This window comes from Electrona antarctica (assembly GCF_951216825.1).
Source record: "Electrona antarctica genome assembly, chromosome: 9".
Lineage (NCBI taxonomy): Eukaryota > Metazoa > Chordata > Actinopteri > Myctophiformes > Myctophidae > Electrona > Electrona antarctica.
The window spans coordinates 34,671,639-34,691,902 of NC_136790.1; the positions used below are offsets into that span (position 1 = coordinate 34,671,639).

At 39.7% G+C, this 20,264-nt stretch overlaps 1 protein-coding gene across 3 annotated transcripts in view; it reads right to left on the reverse strand.

The window, feature by feature from the left end:
• Positions 1-2,565: 2,565 nt before the first annotated feature.
• erbb3a (erb-b2 receptor tyrosine kinase 3a) overlaps positions 2,566-20,264 on the reverse strand; it is a 28,259-nt gene continuing 10,560 nt past the window's right edge. Inside the window, exons 4-29 of one of the 3 annotated variants that reach the window (XM_079509925.1) lie at positions 18,310-18,435; positions 18,064-18,129; positions 17,850-17,968; positions 17,553-17,694; positions 17,131-17,244; positions 15,841-15,958; positions 15,253-15,326; positions 14,974-15,064; positions 14,509-14,526; positions 13,379-13,596; positions 12,448-12,580; positions 11,845-11,938; positions 10,926-11,080; positions 10,588-10,638; positions 10,335-10,473; positions 10,118-10,237; positions 9,599-9,697; positions 9,251-9,436; positions 8,731-8,886; positions 8,393-8,468; positions 7,612-7,758; positions 7,310-7,407; positions 6,843-7,031; positions 5,621-5,689; positions 4,760-5,033; positions 2,566-3,784 (exon numbers count right to left, since the gene is read on the reverse strand). In XM_079509925.1, coding sequence (XP_079366051.1) covers positions 3,027-3,784; positions 4,760-5,033; positions 5,621-5,689; positions 6,843-7,031; positions 7,310-7,407; positions 7,612-7,758; positions 8,393-8,468; positions 8,731-8,886; positions 9,251-9,436; positions 9,599-9,697; positions 10,118-10,237; positions 10,335-10,473; positions 10,588-10,638; positions 10,926-11,080; positions 11,845-11,938; positions 12,448-12,580; positions 13,379-13,596; positions 14,509-14,526; positions 14,974-15,064; positions 15,253-15,326; positions 15,841-15,958; positions 17,131-17,244; positions 17,553-17,694; positions 17,850-17,968; positions 18,064-18,129; positions 18,310-18,435 — 3,830 coding nt within the window. In that variant the 3' untranslated portion in view covers positions 2,566-3,026. Of the gene's footprint in view, positions 3,785-4,759; positions 5,037-5,620; positions 5,690-6,842; positions 7,032-7,309; positions 7,408-7,611; positions 7,759-8,392; positions 8,469-8,730; positions 8,887-9,250; positions 9,437-9,598; positions 9,698-10,117; positions 10,238-10,334; positions 10,474-10,587; positions 10,639-10,925; positions 11,081-11,844; positions 11,939-12,447; positions 12,581-13,378; positions 13,597-14,508; positions 14,527-14,973; positions 15,065-15,252; positions 15,327-15,840; positions 15,959-17,130; positions 17,245-17,552; positions 17,695-17,849; positions 17,969-18,063; positions 18,130-18,309; positions 18,436-20,264 lie in introns of all 3 variants that reach the window. The other 2 variants (XM_079509924.1, XM_079509926.1) reach the window with 2 other exon arrangements.

Genomic DNA, 20,264 nt, shown 5'->3' on the forward strand with positions numbered 1-20,264 from the left:
TATAGGTAGAGATGACGTCATATTCAATCGCCAATACTTCAGCTAAATGGGAAAAGTAGTCCATGTTGAGAAGCAATTATTCTAATTTCGTACATCATGCATGTACTCAGGAAAGCATGTAATCTAATCACGTTTGAAAAGTAAAGTTTTTAAAGTTTTTAAATTATATCCAAATTAGAATTATGCTTGCCCATAGTTTAGAGCCTAAACTATCAAGACATTTGTATCAAGACATTGTATTGATTGATTGATTGATTGATTGATTGATTGATTGATTGATTGATTGATTGATTGAATACTTAAATAACAGTTTGCATAAAAGGCACAGTAGGCTAGTACAGGGTACAGATTTATACAAAAGGATGCTGAAAGGATAACCCGAAAAAGCCCATGGCCTGTTTCCTCATCATCATCATCATTTATTTAACTCACGACCATGATCACATGGTTTGGAGCACAGATTCATAAAAGTATACAATCAACAGTATACAATACATTACATGATATACATCGACATATCGGAAGGCTTTCCCTATTTGTACAGTGGAAGAACATTTTTCAGAAAAGCACCCAATTTATAGATTACTTTTTGTTTTTCAGATTTTAGTAATGCAATTCATTTAAACATAGAAGGTTGGGTAAAAAATCATAATTCATAATGCTAGTATTCTTACATTCCAACAGAACATGGCACTCATCTCCAATTCTGGCTTCATTACAGGTTACAAATCCTCTGACTTCTTTCCAGTCCTTTATATCTACCGATGACCCTTGGAATTCTTGTGTTGTTTAGCCTAAAGTTGCAAATAGCCTGTCTATACTTACGGTTTTCACATAGAAGGTATTTTTCTAATTTGAGCTCTTGTTTTTATTCAACATAGATGTCACATGATGTCATACTATTGAGTTCACTTTGCCATTTAGGTCCTGACCTGTGTAGCCTATTCATAGAGACATTAAAGGGTGTTCTGATTTTTTTGTTTTGTTTTGTTTTACTTTGCTGTAGAAAATACTTTCCATTAATACAGTGGTTAAAGCTATTTCATTGTGTATTCTTCTGTATACAAACAAAATAGAAAATACAACATTGACATTCAAACAAAATGACAGCAGCATCAGCTATGATAAAGAAGAACATTGTATTGACTATATAGTTGAATATGACTGTGACACATTTACGGAATAGTCTTTCCATGTGTGGATAGTGCAGTTTTGTATGGTGGAAAGTAACTATATACATTTAGCCTAATTAAGTACAATTTTGAGGTGTTCCAATAAGTTTACTTGTTCTACTCCACTACAGCTCAGATCCAAATATTGTACTTTTACTCCACTACATTTATTTGAAAACTTTATAGGATAGTTACTAGTTAATTTGTAGATTTTGAATACGATTACAAAACATACATTATACACTTCAGTATGTTTATACATTTGAAAAATTGTGAAATGGGACATTCTGCATAATAATAATGAGTACTTTTACTTATGAAGAATCCAATTAAACAGGATCCAACAACAACATACCAAGAACTATTTGCACATAGTCTACTGTACATCTGTTAAGATTTGATGATGATATGTACAACATACCAAGACTATATGCACATTTGATTTGATGAATGTTTCTGCTTGAATGCTTTTTTTCTCTCCTTGCTCTTTTTTGTACTCTCAATTCCTTTCTTTAATATTTTTATGTTTTTCCTTTTCTCACTTTACTGTCTGACCAAAAAAAAAAAAAGTTTTACTCTTAAGTACCTGTACACAAGATGATGTAACAATAAAGTACAACCTTGAACATTGGACCTTTACTTTTTGTACTGTATGTACATTTTGATGCCAATACTTATTTGTACCTTTACTCAAGTACATTTTGAATGCCGGACTTTTACTTGTAACAGTACAAAAAAAAAGTACAAAGTGTGAGTACTTTTTCCACCACTGCAAAATAATATGATATTAAGCTGTGGCGTGTTTTGTCCAAAGCAAAGTGTAGCAGGTCATGATTTCATTGATTTCAATGGTTGAAGAGAAATGTTGGGGGAAACGGGAATGCATTTGTACGGAGCCCCTGAATGGCCATGCATTCAAAATATATATTTTATGTTAATATGTACGTACAAGATACCACATGAAAAGCTAAATAGACTTGACAATTATCACCTATCTGCTATCTGGTCCAATTCTGCAATAGATGCAATAGAATAAAATGTTCCTAATTGTCTTGTTGTCCATCTCCATGACTCAATGCCTTGAATTACCCATGAATGCAAAAACGTGGTTAACTTGAGCTATGGCGACATCTGCTGGACACAATTATGATTCTACCGAGTATACACAGAACGATGTAAAACAAAGATACAAACAGAAATAATCATGACTGCACAGAAACACTTGGCTATATAATATGATTCACAAAAGTATTGTCAATCAATCAATCAATCAAACAAACATGTCCTGGTGTAAGGATAACTAATTTTGACTTTTCTTTTTAACTGTACAATAATAATAATGATAAATAATAATATAAAGATAAACTAAACCAGTTAAATAAACCACAACCACAACTTTCAATTATATTTTATTCTGCAGATAAATCATCATCAACAAAGTATAGATACAATGAAATTGTTCTAAAAAAAAGACAACATTTGTTCATTTCAATAAGTAAACATAAAAATACAGAGCTTGTATTCTGGCCATTTCTATTATAGTGTCCCCAACATTCAGTGCCATTATTTCTGAAAATACTCAGCGCTTATGTCTTATGTACTTATGTACCTATGTCCAAAAATATAGTATCAGCTTGTAACAGACAAGTTGTGAGATTCACGTGTTGACTTATTATTGTAACGTGAGTCATTGGCTACAGTATAATGCATAATTTATGCTTGTGGTCCAAGGAAGCATAAATCAAGCCTAAAGATGGCTGTTGATCACGCTCCGCCTTCCACAGTCCTTCATTTACACATTTTATAGGGAAGATAGAGGCTACATACTGCATTACCCAACTCCAAAACAACAGTTTATGTGTGCACAGCATTTTCCTTCAGGAACATCCTGCTATGCCAGTAGTCTGGATTGTCAAAAGATCTATCTCTGCCACGCGGGTCACTGACTCCAACCCCAGCGTGCACTTTGACATAAGGGTCCAAACCGGATGCCCATGCCTCCGTACCTCCCGCTGCCCCGTCTTCTTCAACCTGTATGTTCTGATACTCCACTGTCTCCCCAGCTTCAGGGACGACCAGGGAGTCCATCTCCTCGTACTCGCACGCATCATCTTCTCTCCTTCCCTGCACTTTCAGGCCCTTTCTGTCTTGGAGAGCCTGCCGCAGCTTTGGCTGTCTGTTCGTGTACTGATAGGCATCATTCTCCATGTAGTCGTCGTCCTCCATTTCTCCGTTGTGGATCACTGTCTTTGGGTGAGGGGCGTCCTGTGTCGGGGGACAGTTGTCCTCGGATTCAGATCCTCTGATATCCATGTATTCGTATTCCACGTCGCGAGAGGTCTGCGGCTCTGGATCCAAGGTGCGATCTGTGCTGTTGTCCCCTGCCCTGTCGTCTAGTACGGAGGGAGAGGAGCTTTGTCTCTTGCTCATCTTCAGCCAGGGACTGTTATCTCTGCGACCCAGACTGTTATGTCTGGTTTGGAGAGATGCTGCACACACCCGTTTGTTCATATACTCGTATTCTTCTTCATCTGGGTCATTCAAGGGAGAGTAAGCCTTGCCTATGAGCCTGTCATGAGACATCGTGGCATGGGAGCTGGACAGCAGGGTGTCTAGAAAAAAAAGTTAAAAATAAATAAAGAGTTTGATCAAATATAATTTACTATATTATATTGTCGGGTGGAAACCTTGTATCTCCAAATTGTAGATCAGCTATTTTCACTATTGAGAACTTTCGAAAGTGAAAGTGGTAAAGTGTGTTGATTTCATAAATATACCAATGAAAATAATTAATAAGAGCTTGTAACTAAATAATAATATATTGGATCAATTGGAACGTTTCTCTCCCATTTCCTGAAAATTAATAGTTTTGGATCCAAAAGGTTTCCGCCCGACACAATATATTATAAAATGGTTATTATAAAATGTTGATATAGTGTTATTATAGTTATTTATTCATTGTTTTGTTTTGTAAGGATTCAAATCCCTTCCCAATCCCTATGTACTGTACATTTTCTTTTGATCCAACCATGTATTCTCATTGTTATATGCAATAAACAAAACTAAAGTTAGTAAGGGTCAAGAAAGATTGTGAACCGGCTGCTACCTTAGAGCTACCCTAGAAAACAACATCTCACATACAGACTGTGATTCTGTGATTTACTGTCAATTCTACAATGGTAAATGGACTGCATTTATATATAGACCAGATGAGCTGATAACAACATCCAAACATCTGATTTTAACCACTTAAGCCCTATATTCTTCATTGTGTCATTGTATGACGAGGAATATATGAAAATAGCTGATCTACAAGCTCATGACCTGTTGTAATGCGATGCTTTGTGAGATTGCAGATCTGTATATATACATTTACCTTTAAACGCATTTTAAATCTGAGGCTTTTTCTGTATATTAATTAAATAGTTAGTATAACATACATGTATATAACGACGCAATGTGACATAGCTCTGTTTACACAATGCTGTACCCACAGTACAGTTTTTTTAAATGTCTGAAACCTTTTGCCTATAATGTGACATGCCCAAAGTGAGACGCTATAGGGTTAACGTGGTTTAAAGGCACACCTCTTTCCGGGCTGTCTCCAGGGAGCACATATTCGTTCAGGTCTTCCTCCTCCATGTCTGGGGACGGAGTCTCAGACGGTCCACCAGACATGCTGTCCCTCTGGGACATGTAGGCACTGTCCTCGCGGTGATGCTTTCTCCTGCACGGGCTGCCGGTCAGGCACAGGGACAGGTCCTCGGTCATCTCCAGCTCCACCACCGTGCCACGGCCCTCCGAGCTCTCGGACATGGTCCGCGCTGAGTCGAGCCGGGAGCGTGACTGCCAAGAGGAGGACTGCTAAGGAAATGGAAGAAAAATGTGCATTAGGGAAAAAGGATTGACATACACTTACTGTAGATGTAGGCCTGTCACATCATTATCTAATCGCAATTATCTTTTTGCGTAATCGTCATAATTATTTCCATTTCCAGTTGAAAAATTGTCATATATTTTCAAACATTTTCAAAAATAGTGGAAATAGCAGAATTCATGTTTTTTAAGTATCGGTATAAGTAGTAGTAGTAGTCTAAAAACCAAACATAATGATTCATAATGTTCCAATGTTCAACGACAATGCAATTAAATCGTTAATTGCAATTATTTGTGTGATGATTTATCGTCAACTTAAATGATACCAATATTGACAAGACTTGTTTATAAACATTGAATAAGGAAAACTGATAAATACAAATGGGGCTAAATTATGATGAATAATAATAAACTTGACTTATAATGCACTTTCAGAAACCTGGTTACAAAGTCCTTTATGATGACATGGCTTCTAGCTGGAAATGGACTGTAGTCTAGTCTGTTTGACATACTATAATTATATAGGAATGTATTTTGTCTTCCCTTCACCCCTATTATCGCAAACCACTCACCTGTCCTGGGTTGTTATCAACACCTGGGGTCATAGGCAGGTATCCAGCCAGATTCGGTGTAAGAACCACCTTTGGAAGAAGAAATATGAGAAAGGTAGAGACAGAGGGGGAAATTGTCACAAGGATAAACCTTGTCATTGTTGTCTTTCTTAACGTGATGTAGTAACTCAGAAGTCCTAGTATTGCGGCTGATAGCAACCCTGGGCCCCAATAAGCCAATCAGCCGGCAGGCTAAGCATGGGAGAAGAAAGGTGTGTGACGCAATGTTTTACTTCAGTGTCACCAAATATTACATATTACATACAATATATATTACATTTCCAATAAATAATGTGTAATAAATATGTGCATATTAGTTAAAGGACCACTTCACCACTTTTCAACCTATCTTCAATTCTTCATATACTAGGTCCTCACAAATAATCATGATAAAATGGCACCATTTCTTTCTACTCAGTTTGTGTCTCATAGGAGGGCTGTGGGCAGTTCAGAAACCCGTCCACCAGTGACATCATCGATGGGGAATCCAAGCTAATAGAAACTGCAGGCTTTCTAGTCCTGAAAAGTTGCAATGCGAAAATGGAAGCCATCGTTCTCACGATAATACAAATCTAAACATTTTTGTAAAAAATCTGCCTAACGATGATGTCACTGGTGGACGGGTTTCTGAACTGCCATGGACTGAGTAGAAAAAAATGGTGCCATTTTATCATGATTATTAGTGAGGACCTATTATATGAAGATAGGTTGAAAAGTGGTGAAGTGGTCCTTTAACAGTGAGCAAAATATGAAATGCGGTCAACATCAAATGCCATCTCATCTCCCATCTCACCCTATACCCCCACGGCCAAGCCAGCCTTTTAAGGTGAGCAGGTGAGGACCGTCTTTTGTAACCTGCTGGAGGCCACCCGCAGAGACACTCCCACCAATGCCTACCTTTATCACTAACTAATCAATCAGTGCACAAATACAAAGCGCACGTGCACGGCCAAGCAAAAAGTAAGGGTCCAGACTCCGCACAAATTAATGGAAATGAGAAAATGGAAAAATCCCAGGAGTGGATCATATAATTCATACAATCATATAATTGGGAGATCTAAAGGTCAGAGGTCCTTTGACGAATTACTGTGAGATTCAAAAAACACTGTAGAAAAACAATAGGGGCCTTCGACCCTTCAGGCTTGGCCCCTAAATATAAACACCATTTTGCTCCTACACCTACTCTGTGACTGTCCATTCTAGAGAGGCGAGACAGGCTCCTGGAAGGTGCCAAGTAGTGAGGAGATGTGGTCATCATGCCATCCTCCAGTCCTGGTTCGTTCTGGTCCTCCAGGTCACCATCCAGGTCATCCAGGTCCACACTCCGCTGGTTCTGCTCATCTGGGGCCGGGTCTTGTGTGCTGCACTCCCCCTAGTGGAGTAGAGAGATTACCTAAGTAACCTAACCGCTAACCACCAGCATAATGACCATTGTGTACCTAATATTAAAGCCACCTAAACCTTCTAAACTTGGTAAACATTACCTCAGTTGACTCTCTACTTGGTTCGCCCTTTTCCCCTCTACCACAAATCTCATTTCATCAAGTGTTAATGCGTGTGCCTGTGCCTGTGCTACATTAACGTAGCTTCTATTCATGAAAAATAATCATTACATACTGTATGTGCTGATGCTGACAGGGTGTGCCTTACTTTGATTACAAGATAGCGGGGCGGGTCTCTGGCCATTCTGGTAAACTCGCTAGCCAGTTCCTTGAAGGTTGGACGGACATTCTCATCAATCATCCAACCTGGAATAAAGTCATATGTCACTGTTAGACCATCAATACCATGTTGTTTCAGCCAATACAAATAATGAGTTTCAGAAACTAATAAAATTCAATGTGAAAGAAGGCGTACAGTGTAGTCTACTGTAGTTAACACCTATGCATGTAGTTGGTGTCATTTACAGAGACAGCTGAATAGAGGACAATGTAGGAGGGTGGGGCACTTACACTTGACCATGACCATGTAGACATCGATTGTGCAGATCTGAGGCTGCGACAGGCGCTCGCCTTTCTCCAGTAGATCAGGAACTTCCTGAGGGCGCATTGCTGCGTATGGCTCCGCCCCATATGACATCATCTCCCATATTGTCACACCTAAACGAAGATATTTTTAGGTTAAAAGGGTATCTTTGAAAAACAAAGAAAAGGAACTGCACACTGTCAGAAACTTGCAAAAACTTTTGCTTTTTATTTTATTAATTCGATCGGGACGTCCTGAAGATACCCTTTTATGATATGCACTTTTGTCCTACGCACTTGTCACCAACCTTTTGAGGTGTGCATCAGCCTTTTTCTATGGAGTTTTATAGGTCAAATTACTAGGGATGCACTGATATACATGACATATTACATGAGGATATGTTCATGTGGATATGTTCGTCTGTGTGAACTCTGTTCTTTTTTGCACCTTATGTCTAATCATATATATTGTATACGACCTGCCGCTATGTGGACCTACCAATGATGTGTTATCACCTTTGCATGCGTAACCTCAAGTACATACTGATCTACTAGTCTGGTTTTATGCTGTGTGTGTATATGTGGATAGCTTCATCCTTTTATGTTCTCTTTGACATGCTTATTTAATTTTCTCTCTCTCTATCTGTACTCTTCCCTCTGACCTACTTCTTTACACCTGTAAACCAGTGATGTGACAATAAAGCTGATTCTGAGATACATACCAATATTATAGAGTGTAATAGAGTAAGGAGATCAGCACAACACTCACCATAGCTCCAGACATCACTTTGATGTGTGTATCTGCGAAACAAGATGCTCTCCAAAGCCATCCATTTGATTGGGGTCTAAAATATAAATATATATTTTAAATAATAATTGTATTGATAGCATTAACACACACTAAATAAATAACGACTGCATGAATTGTCAAGGAATGTCAGCGGATAATTGCTACTGGAGATTTTAACAGTGAACTACATTAGAATAGAGCTTATCTGCCAACTATCTTTAAGATCAATAATCTGAGTCAAAGACTCTCATGGACCTTGATCTGATACTTCAGCCTACCACGATAAACTACCATATCTTTATTGGAAAGACACACACCTTGACCTCGTTGTAAAAGTATTTCTTTTCATCTGGGTAGAGCAGGTCTGCGATGCCATAGTCTGAGATCTGGACGATGAAATCATTCTTCAGGAGCACATTTCTGGCTGCCAGGTTCCTGTGGACCATCCTGTTCTCCTCCAAGTAATACATGCCCTGCAGAGGTGGGGAAAAGTACTCAAATGTATCAATACTGCAATATAGAAATACTAGTATACAAAAAAGTCCAGCATTCAAAATTGACTTGAGTAAAAGTAAATAATTAATTGCATTTTTATAGCGCTTTTCCAAGTGCTCAAAGCGTTTTACAATGGTTCATTCATTCATACATTGGGAGGTGAAGCGTACAAAAGTATTGGTATCAAAATGTACTTAAAGTACCCTAAAGTAAAACTCAAGTCAAGTACAAATACCTCCAAATTGTAGTCAAGTACTGTACTTAAGTAAATGTACTCAGTTACTTTACACCACTTCATATACACGCAGTACCATCGATTCCTCAGTGTTATTAGCATTTTACCTTTGCAATCTGCACACACCAGTTGAGCAGCCTCTGGGGGCTGAGGCAGTTCCTACGCTTCCGAATGTGCTCCAGCAAAGAGCCGTGCGTGCCGAGTTGGGTGACAAGTTGCAGACTGGCACCCGGGCAGATACCTAAGATCCTGACTACATGAGTATGGTCCAGGCTGCCTATGGCCAACATGTGCTGTAGTAGGCAAAAGCAAAAAGCAGATACTGTTTAAAGGTTAGGCTAAATAACTATTACAAATAATAATAATAATAATAAAAAAATAAGATTATATAAAAAATAAAAAATTACAAATGAACTATTAAATGTTAATTTGGTGGGGAGGGTGGGTTCTCTCACATCTGTAACCTCATGGAAGGTCTGTCGTCCAGTGCGATCGTGAATGATCTTTATGGCCACAGGAAGCTTCACCGTATCGCCTTCAGGAATCCAAATGCCCTGTGAAAAAGTACTCAAATGTTTTACTTAAGTAAAAGTATCAATACTGTACTCGTTATGCAGAATGTGCCGTTTCACAAGTTAGCATAAGTCTAAAATGTTAAACATAAAAAAAGTTTGAAAATAGCAGATCTACAGGCTCATCGTTGATGCGTTGTGAACTTGTAAGTTTAAATAGGACTGAAGTGGTAAATGTTTGTTTTGTTGTAATAATAATAAAAATCTACAAACTTACAAGTAACTAGTAACTAAAGTTTTCAAATAATTGTAGTGGAGTAAAAAGTACATTATTTGTCTCTGAGATGTGTTGTACTTAAGTACAGTACTTTAAGTAAATGTACTGTACTTGCTTTCCACCACTGTTAAAATGTGTTACGAATGAGAAGAGCGGTGTACAGGACGGTTGATGTCAGACAGTACCTTATGGACACAGCCAAAGATCCCGTTCCCCAGCAGCTTGATCTTACGCAGCTCTGAAGGCTTCAGGATCCGAGCATGAACTTTGGCTCCTTTCTCACTCGGGTCCAGTGGCTCAAAGCTCTATTATGTATAAAAGAGAACATGCATGCTAATACAAACAAATCCAGTTTAAACGCTGACTGCAGCATAATGAAATGCAAACAGAACTCGGACTTACTTCTCCACTCGCCATGTATCTCCTCATGGCTCGTTTGCGACGTATGGCCAGACCTCGGCGGTACAGAATAACCAAAGCAAAGATGGCAAATCCAACAAAGAGCAACGCGATCACTCCTAACACTATTCCTGTAGTTTGGCTGGGTGGAGACAAAACAAGGAATGTGTAAATATCAGCAGTCGATACTTTGTAAGTTATTTATTTCGATGTCAATGTGAATTCATTTTTTCATTGAAAGGAGCTAGGTCTTTACCCCGATATGGATCTGGAGGGCAAACAGTCCCTGATTCCTGGGCCTGAGCATCTGAATGCAAAATACAGGAAAAAAAGGGAAATTCAAAACACACATAAAGACACATATTTTCATATAATCATATCAACACACATTGTAGCATACAAAATTGATGAAAACCTGATGAAAATGATCAAACTAAAATACAGAGACACATGCACACACACGCACGCGCGCGCACACACACACACACACACACACACACACACGCACACACACACACACACACACACACACACACACACACACACACACACACACACACACACACACACACACACACACACACACACACATACCCCTGGGTACAATTGGCGTGGCAGGGTTCGCAGCTCTGTTGTTTGTTGGGGTATTTAAATATGACTCCCTCCCCTCCCATCACTCCCTCGGGACAAGAGGACACACAGTGTGGACCGTCTCTGAGACTGGCACACGCCACACACTCATCTGCTCCCTGCAGAGAGGGGGAAGAGCAGTGTAACAACAGATCACCACCATGCTGGCTTGTGGTCAAAAGTCGATTTGCCATGAACGTACAAATGAGTGGACAATAATATGAGCAGAAACACACAAAGAGCTTGAATGACCTTTACAGGTTTGTAACTCTGTAACTCTGAGAGTGCACAAATGGAACCAAATGGACTCCTAATGTGCCATAGTAAATCAGTAAGTGGAGACTGACATTCAGTAATTGGGTCTTATGATCAAAATAAGAACATTATAATGTTATGTGAAAACGGACAAGGGCAGGCCAAGTACATTTGTCCATGTACGGACACACTGATGACCCCTGCAAAGGATAGGAACAATGGAAAGAGCTATACCAGAGTTTACTTCTAAATTATGTCTGGAGATTAATGTAATAATTAATCTGCCTGTGCTGTATAATTTAACCGCTTTCAATCTGGGCTCTCTACTTTGGGTATGTCATTATAGATGAACATTTCCCCCAAAATATCCCCAAAAGGTTATTTTCACTATATTTTCACACAATACTGTCATTCAACAATTTCAACAAAATAGAAAATAGCAGGGGCTTGAGAGTGGTTAACATAAAATATGTGTCTGACATATTGCCACTAGGTGGGAGCAATTTTCCTGTTCTAACAATCACTGTACTTGAAGAACCTGACTTTTGTTTGTTCTCTGACTTAGTTTTCAACCTGATTGTCAAACTAATGGCGTCAGTTAGCTGGAGGGTGAAGGTGAGGCACATACCGGCCCAGTGCAGGTCACTTTTCCCTCTTGTACTGCACACTCAGTGTGACAAGGCATACACTCGCCTTCTGCAGTGGCAAACTCACGCCTCCCCCTGGATAAACACACAGACAGACAGAGACGAGAGACATAATATTATGTCAAAACACAGTATATATACAGAAAATGAAAAAAGATATAAGTTACATCAGAGATCATCGCAATGCTGGCTTGTGGTGGACATTTTGGTCAAAATTCCATTTTTGCCATGGACATACAAAATTAGTGGACAATAATATTACCATAAACACATATAGAGCTAGGGCTCCTGAATGACCATAACAGGTCTGTGAGTGTACAAATGGACACTCAAGTTATGGGTGTCTTTGCAAATGAAACATCTACTAATATGACATAGTCATAGTAGGTGTCATACATATTCTGAGGAAAACCTGGAGACTTGGCATTCGGTAATTGGGTGTTATGATCAACATAATAACTAATAATTATAATGGTGTGTAAAAAAAGAAAATCAAACATTTGCCACGTACATGTTGATGACCCCTGGGCTACATACTGTAAAACAAAACACAGTTTTCTAATTGTTACGTTTTGAAGACTGACCCGGTGTAGAACATGCACTGTTGCACGCAGGTTCCTCCTCGGCTGTAGTTCTTGCAGGACAGACACTGGTCCGGTCCAGGACCCCAACAGCCATCAGAGGAGCATAGCAGGTCACACACGTGACCTTCTGCAACTACACACACACACCATGAGACCAAAGCTGATGAGGAATGAAGACTACAATAATTGAACATCAAGTTACGCAAATTGTGTCACTCATCGAAAAGAGCAGATCTACGAGCTCTAAATGTTTTGTAGCATGATGCGTGAGCTTTCATATTTTACTATTGTCATTGCGTGACACCATCTACTAAAGGCCTATTCATTTTAGCTGTTACTAACGGTTGTTAGTAAAAACAAGAGAGATGTGTTTGGGTAAGCGGTGCGTGGCTTATCACCACGGCATGATGTCATGTTGTTGTTTTCGATGGTCACCTTATCACCTAAAACAGGAGTATGAATAGGCCTTAAGTCTTGCATTGCCACATCTACTGATATGTCTAGTAAGTAGCCTTGGGAACCACTTGGCCCATAGCGCAGGAGCCTATCTTCTGTAGCGTGAGGCGGTACATCCCCCAGCCATGATGTACAAGTAAACCTCCTGCACATGACGCAACTTTACTCCCAATCCTATTCAACCCTTGATGCTAAGTGCGAAGCAGGGTGGCACTACTGGGCACAATATACAGTAGTCTTTGGAGATTTACATTTGTAAATGTAATTCAGGGTGGATTTAGGGTTATTTACAGGTCACCCTGAGCCAAAATGGTTTGAGAACCACTGCTTTGGATTGATTCTATGTTTAACTCTGTGTTTCCACCAAAGGTGGAAGATTGTCTTCAGTCTCTAGTTGAGTCAGTTGAGCTTTTAGAGACTGACATGTTAGTCTAACCATAATTATGTCAATTGCTTCCAACGTGACATGACATACCACATTGGCTATGTAGTTGATTCTCCTTGACGTCGGTGTTCTTCTGACGTCGCAGGGGCCGGGAGCTGCCGCTAAAAATGCGTGTCCAGTTGACGGTGTCATGGTAGCACAGCAATTTGTTTCCCGAGACGTAGATATTGCCATCGTTTATTCTGCGTAGTGATCGCAGGCCCAGGGAGGTGAGAGATGGAATCTTCACCACCAGTAGAGAGTAACCCCTGAAAATGCAGGGAGTGGGGTTTAATTGTCGATTAAATGAAAGAAACTTATTCTCATATGGTTACTAAATAGCAAGAGTGAGATTGTGTCTGTGTTAAAAGTCAACCAATTAACCCAGTGTTTACTCAGATCCCAATCAGTCACATCTCTAGATAAGCCACATACCATACATACCATTTACAGGAGAAACCCCACCACCAATGATTGAGTCATTATACCCCAGCACTTAAAGCGACAGCACTTTCAGCATTTTCTCTAGATATCTCTTGTAATGTATATGTTCCATTACTGCTGCCGAAACTGTGCTGAAAAGTCTACCCCAGTGATGTCACAATCTGTAAATGGGAAGACGACCACCCTTAATTCCTCTTTTTTACCCACTATACCTTCATTTTTCTGTGTTTATATGAATAAAGCTCACAACGCATGGCAAAGAATATACTGTAGTGTTGTAAAGATGGCCATACATACAGTAGGTTTTTTGCCAGGCCAGTGCTTCCATGGGAAATTCATCATGGGAATTTAAGGAGCACCAAAACAGGCAGACAGGGGATACATTTTCACTGTCTCTTTGTATTGTATCATAAATATTGTTGTTTCTACAGACTGTGATATAACTGGCTTCAGTTAACTGAAATGCACAATCAACAGTATGATAGTGTCCATAGATGGTAGTCTATAGACTTTATTAACCACTATGCATTGCGTATTGAAACACGTTGTGAGCTTGTGGGTCGACTATTTTCGTTTGCGGGTACAAATAAGAATAGTGCTTAATTGGGTAAATGAATAGGATTTAGGCAAGGCCTAAATGCTAAAGAAAACGAAGGAAAATTGTCATTGAAGCAAAACTGTTCTGTATAAAATGTGATCAGACATCATTCAGCACGAGTGAAAACACATGACTGTACCTTTTAGAGCTCACTCCTCTAAATGGGATCAAACAGAGACAGAGAGAGGACACACATGTTATGTTAAAGGGTTATGAGACAGGGATGATGACATATAACATGGACACCTGGTGCAGTGGTTCTCAAAGTGGGGTCTGCAGGAACAGTATTTAATACAGTATCAAAATCAGTTATACTGTATACACAAGCTCACAATGCCACACATTGTGAAAAAGGTATAGTAATAGGACCTTTAAAAAAACATTTTAAAAGTGCAAATCATGTCCCTGGCACAAAATCTTTTCAGATGGGGGGTCCACGGACAAATACATATGAATTTGGGGGTCATTATGAAGAACTTTGAGAACCACTGATCTAGTTCTAGTATACACTGTGGTTAAGCACAGATGGTGACATGAGATGCAGTGAACGGCCATTACATAAATAAAACACATTCAAATATTTTAAAAACAAATAAGAGCTCACCTATAAAGTGTTCTGCCTTGAATTGTTTGCAGATTGGAGAAGACTGACAGATCAGACATATTCTCTGGCCATGACTGGACGCTGAGAATATCTGCAAATTAAATCCAATTTATCCAGTTTGTTCAGGTTGGAATACAGTAACACTATAAGTACTGCTGTCATATATATATACAGTACATAATAATACATCTAGATTACTTATGAAAGGGAATGTCTAAAATAAAATGTCAAAATGGCACATGCATGGACAAACATACACCCATATACGCACGCACACACCTGTAATCTCCCGCACAGTGTTGAAGATTTTCAGTTTCTCTGGATCCAGTGCTGGAATCTTGTTGTATGCATCTCTATCAATAGACAGAATTTGGAGAGTAACAAATAAGGACTTTTGACAAAAAACAAACAAAGAAAACGCACACAAAACATTGTCATGATGAATGCGGATGACTATGGCTTCCTTTAAAATGGGCCTGAAAATCCATCTTTCAGGAGGCCAAAGGGTGAGGTATTATATTCACTTCCTACTCTTTTCTTCTTTTTTTTCATCCTATCTACATATAGTATTTTATATTTTGTGATGATCTTGAATCTTGTCATTATGTTTTATCATTTTATGTTTTGTTTTGTTTTGTGAATTGAATGAAACCCAAATGGAAACAAGACTGAAAGGAAGTACTGTAGTCTGTTGCTGTTTACATTTCTGTCCAATAAAGTATTCAATAAAATAAAATAAAAAAGTTTATAACATCATAACATGCTATCAGTCAACCATTTCCGGGGAGAATAAAGAGAAATAGAAGCAAACACATTTAAAACATCACAATGTTCAAACAGTAACAGCCGGTATGGTATATTACTCACCCTTTGATTCCAGTGACCAGGAAATGCAAGCTGCCCTGGATCTTGGTGCAGTTGACAAAGCTGTCGATATTGCGGGCATCAATAGTCTGTCTGTTGGGAGTTCCTGTGCCACTGCAAGCTGCAAGGAGGAGGATGGGAGGAATGAGGAAGGGAGGGGTGAGCCTACAGCAGTGGTTCCAAAAACCTTTTAGCTCAAGACCCAAAAGAGGACTGAAACGTCTGCCTGAGACCCAAAAGAGGACTGAAACGTCTGCCTGAGACCCAAAAGAGGACTGAAACGTCTGCCTGAGACCCAAACTAGTGAAAATAGCAGATATACAAGCTCACAACGTGGTGGCACCCAAGCTTGTACAAAGCTTGGGTGCCACCGATATTGTCCCTTATCATTTGACCCATTTAGGCCTGACCTCAAATTTTTTAAAAATCCTTCTAAATCCTTCAATTTTCTGAAATAAATATTTTCACGATTTTTCAAAAATAGCAGACCTACAAGCTCGTAGCGCGCCACTCGGTGGCGTGCTATGAGCTTGTAGATCTGCTATTTTTCAATAGCTAAATTATAACATAATGTTTAAAACACCAAAAGGGGTTTTGCGCAGATCACGCAAACCTCAGCAAAAAGAAAAGGACAATATCGATGGCCTCCAACTGTAGGTTGAAAAAAGGGCTTTGTGTGAAAATGCCTGTGTGAAGATTCAGAGAGATTGGTGCAGCCAGTGAGGAGCAGCGACAGTGTTTCAGAGATTTATTCATTTATTCAGACATTCATTCATGCATTCATTCATGCATTCATTGGGTAAATTATATGTTAGATTTGTTTGTTTGTTTGTTTGTTTGTTTGTTTGTTTGTTTGTTTGTGTGTGTGTATGTTTGTTTGCTGTTTCATTAAAAACCTTTTGTCGATAAGACGATAACTAGGGCTACAACTTTTACAGCGATTGCCATCTTAGCGATTATTCTATCAATTACTTTTTGGATTAATTGAATAATCGAGAAGCATATACTGTATATACATAAAGGAACCAATGCAAACACATTCTAATAGTTTTATAATCTTGTAGATCTGCAAGTTTCGCAGTTTTATGTTGAAATAAAAGTTATAAAATGGCAAATACCCCCCCACCCCCAAAAAAAGAAATTGTAATTTTTTAAAATAAATAGTAAAATCGATGAATGCAGACCTATAATGATAACCCCACTGAATCTCAAATGACAGCGTTCCGGAGTACCTTTTGGACAGAGCCCTCCACAGGGCTCACATCTTTAATAAATGACTGTATTCCGGAGTACCTTTTGGACAGAGCCCTCCACAGGGCTCACATCGTTTCACTCCTTTCCTCTCCACTTCCTTCTTATCAGAAGGGCAGCTCCTCACACACGAGCTGCCATCCACCACAAAGTTAGCTGTGAAAGGGGGAGACGGAGTGAGAAAGGAGGTTGACAAGACCAACCGGACGGATCGAGACGGATCACATAACTGACGTGACGCAAGGGGAGACATTTCTCTCTCTCCGTTGCGTATGTATTCTTGCGTCGATTACGTTCGACTCTGCAAGGCACTTAAAAGAGCAGGGTTTTGTAATTCAATTCTAAATCTCAAATGTAAAAAGAAAAAAAAACAGTTCATGTTGGTACGCTCCCTTGACTTACTGTCATAAGAAGGAATGCTGTAACAACACAAATTCAACACAAACATTGCTAGGGGCACTCACCAGGGCACTGGGTCACACAGATGGAGCCATACTGATACTTGGCACTGGGGTTGGGCTCCAACTTGAACGTGTGCTTGTTGTAGATGAGGGTCTGTGGACACTGAGGCACGCAGGAGCCTGAGTTGTTGAAGTTCCTGCAAGCCTGTGCAAAGAATACCATGTCGTACACACCATACAGTATACAATACGTTATTGCTCTGTTTCTTTGTTTGAGTTTTATGATTTTATGATTTCATGATTTTATGGTTTTACGATTTTATGGTTTTATGATTTTACGATTTTAGCCATTATACTTACAAAGCAGTCTGTATCCAGTGGTCCCGTGCAGCCTCCTGCACACTCTATATGACAACACTCACTGGGGCTTCTTCCAAAGCAGCGTCCGTTGCACTGAGGAGCGCACACAGTCTTGGTCACTACGAGATAGGAGGACAGTGTTAAGACTCAGCAGGTGGACACACAGAAGGTTTTAAAAAAATATTTAAAGAAGAGATGTGTCGATGTGACTTACAGATCTGGCACGCGTCACTCTCTGGCCCCCAACATGGACCGCCCTTGCACATCTCATTACAACGCTCTGAAAAGTAATCATCATCATCATTTCTGATTATATTTCCACACCTTATTATAAGATTATTATTATATTATAAGTCTGAAATGTACACAGTAAAAGCCTGAGTTAATTGAACTGGTCCATTTAACTGTGTAATATACAGACATGGATGTCATTACTATGAGATGCCTCTGAAACACTCACCCTGAGGCCCATTGTCATTAATGACAACCTCTGATGAGCCGTCCTTCACTATGTCCAGCCAGTTGACCTGAGGGCCATAACTCAGGAATTTATTCTGGATGATCTGGACCCCTCCTTCCAGTATCTCTGTATGTAACACACATGTACAAAAATATAAAAGGCACAGTTAAAGGTTATATTCAAGTAAGAGCGTCTCCGTCATATGTGGCAGCTGCCAATTATATCAGACAGCACAGTACTTTGCCAGCCTTTTTGCCCCTATTTGTGCATCCCAAGTTGTTGAAACCCTCTAACAACCCTCTAACACAGTGGTTCCCACACGGTGGTGCGTGTACCCCTTGTGGTGCGCGAGCGCCTTCTAGGGGGTGCGCGACATGAAAAGGCTAATGGTGGTGCTATGGATTTATTATACATGTAAATATATGAACATACTGTATTATGCCAATATATGGCAAGTATATGCAGAATATAGCCTATGCTGCATATATATGCCATATTCAGGTCTTCATATATGTGCATATATGTGTGTGTATATATAGGAAATATATATAGCTTAATGCAATTTTTATTTCCATGTGGGGGGTGCGTCAGCTAGGTCAGGAGGTAACAGGGGTGCATGGCCAAAATGGTTTGGGAACCGCTGCTTGACAACACACACAAACACACACACAAAGTCTTGTGCGTTTGTCACGTTAATCACAAAGCCCACAGGAGAAGATCCAGGGACTTCCCATCATCTCCATCCATTAAAGGCTATTCTGTGACTCCTTCTGATGACAGGTGTGTGGGGGCGAGGAGGCAGCCCTACGAGGGTGTGGCAACACTAACAGCCATCAAAGGTAACTCGTTCCATTCTCCCACATAAGAAAACACCCTCACACATTCCATTAGGTAGGAGGAGGGCAAAATGTTGAAAATATGCCAATAAAACGACACTACAAAGCAAAATCTTATTTTACTGCGTATACAAAGCATTTTGTAATTATGCCTGCCAATTTTCATTTCCATCCTGTCGGAAGGAAGGCAAGCATGTCGTGAATAATAATAATAATAAACTTTATTTGTATGAGTACCTTTCATGACATCAAATGCAGCCCAAAGTGCTTTACTGTACATAAAAAACAATCAACAAAAGAAAATAAATAAAACAATATTAAACCAGGTTAAAAACAGTAAGATCAAAACATTGAACAAATTAAAATGAGGCAGGATCAAAATAAATCAATACAAGAAAACCCCAATAACAGAACATTACAGCACTTTAGAAGAATGACAGACTCTAGACCTATTCAAAAACAAATTGAATAGGTGTGTGTGAATGGCTGTTATGCATACAAAGGAATGTACATAGCACGCCATGATAGAATAGTGGAACTCATAGCAAAGGACATATCAAAATATTATGCATCCTCAGTGAGAATGTACAAACATTCCAGTGTCATTCCATCCATGTTTCAACTGATAACCCAGACACCTTTACATCTCTGACAGCTAATACACCAGATATTGTTGTGATTGATGAGAGAAGTGTCTGTATTACACCAGGGCTCCACCGGGCGCGTCAGCGTCGCGTCAGCGTCGCGTCCCCGTCACCGTCAGGGAATGTTCCCTTTTTAATCAATGAAGGGTGGCTCCACTGCCCACGTTGCGTTGCGTTGACGGAGACGCGACGCGTGCATTACAATTGAACCGGTGCGTTTTTTGACGCACGCGACGGAGACACAACGCGTCCGGTGGAGCCCTGGCGTTAGAGATAGCCTGCACCTTTGACCCTAGGCTAGCCTAGAGCACGGGTTCTCAATGGGTTTGTCTGGGGACCCCCAGAAATGCTTTGGCCATGTCTCGCCCCCGGCTCTGGACAGGGCCCAAATTAGCCAATTGATCACACCTGATCACCCCTAGATCTTCTTATATGGAGCTGGCCTGTTCTTCACAATGTTTTATGGGCATAAAAG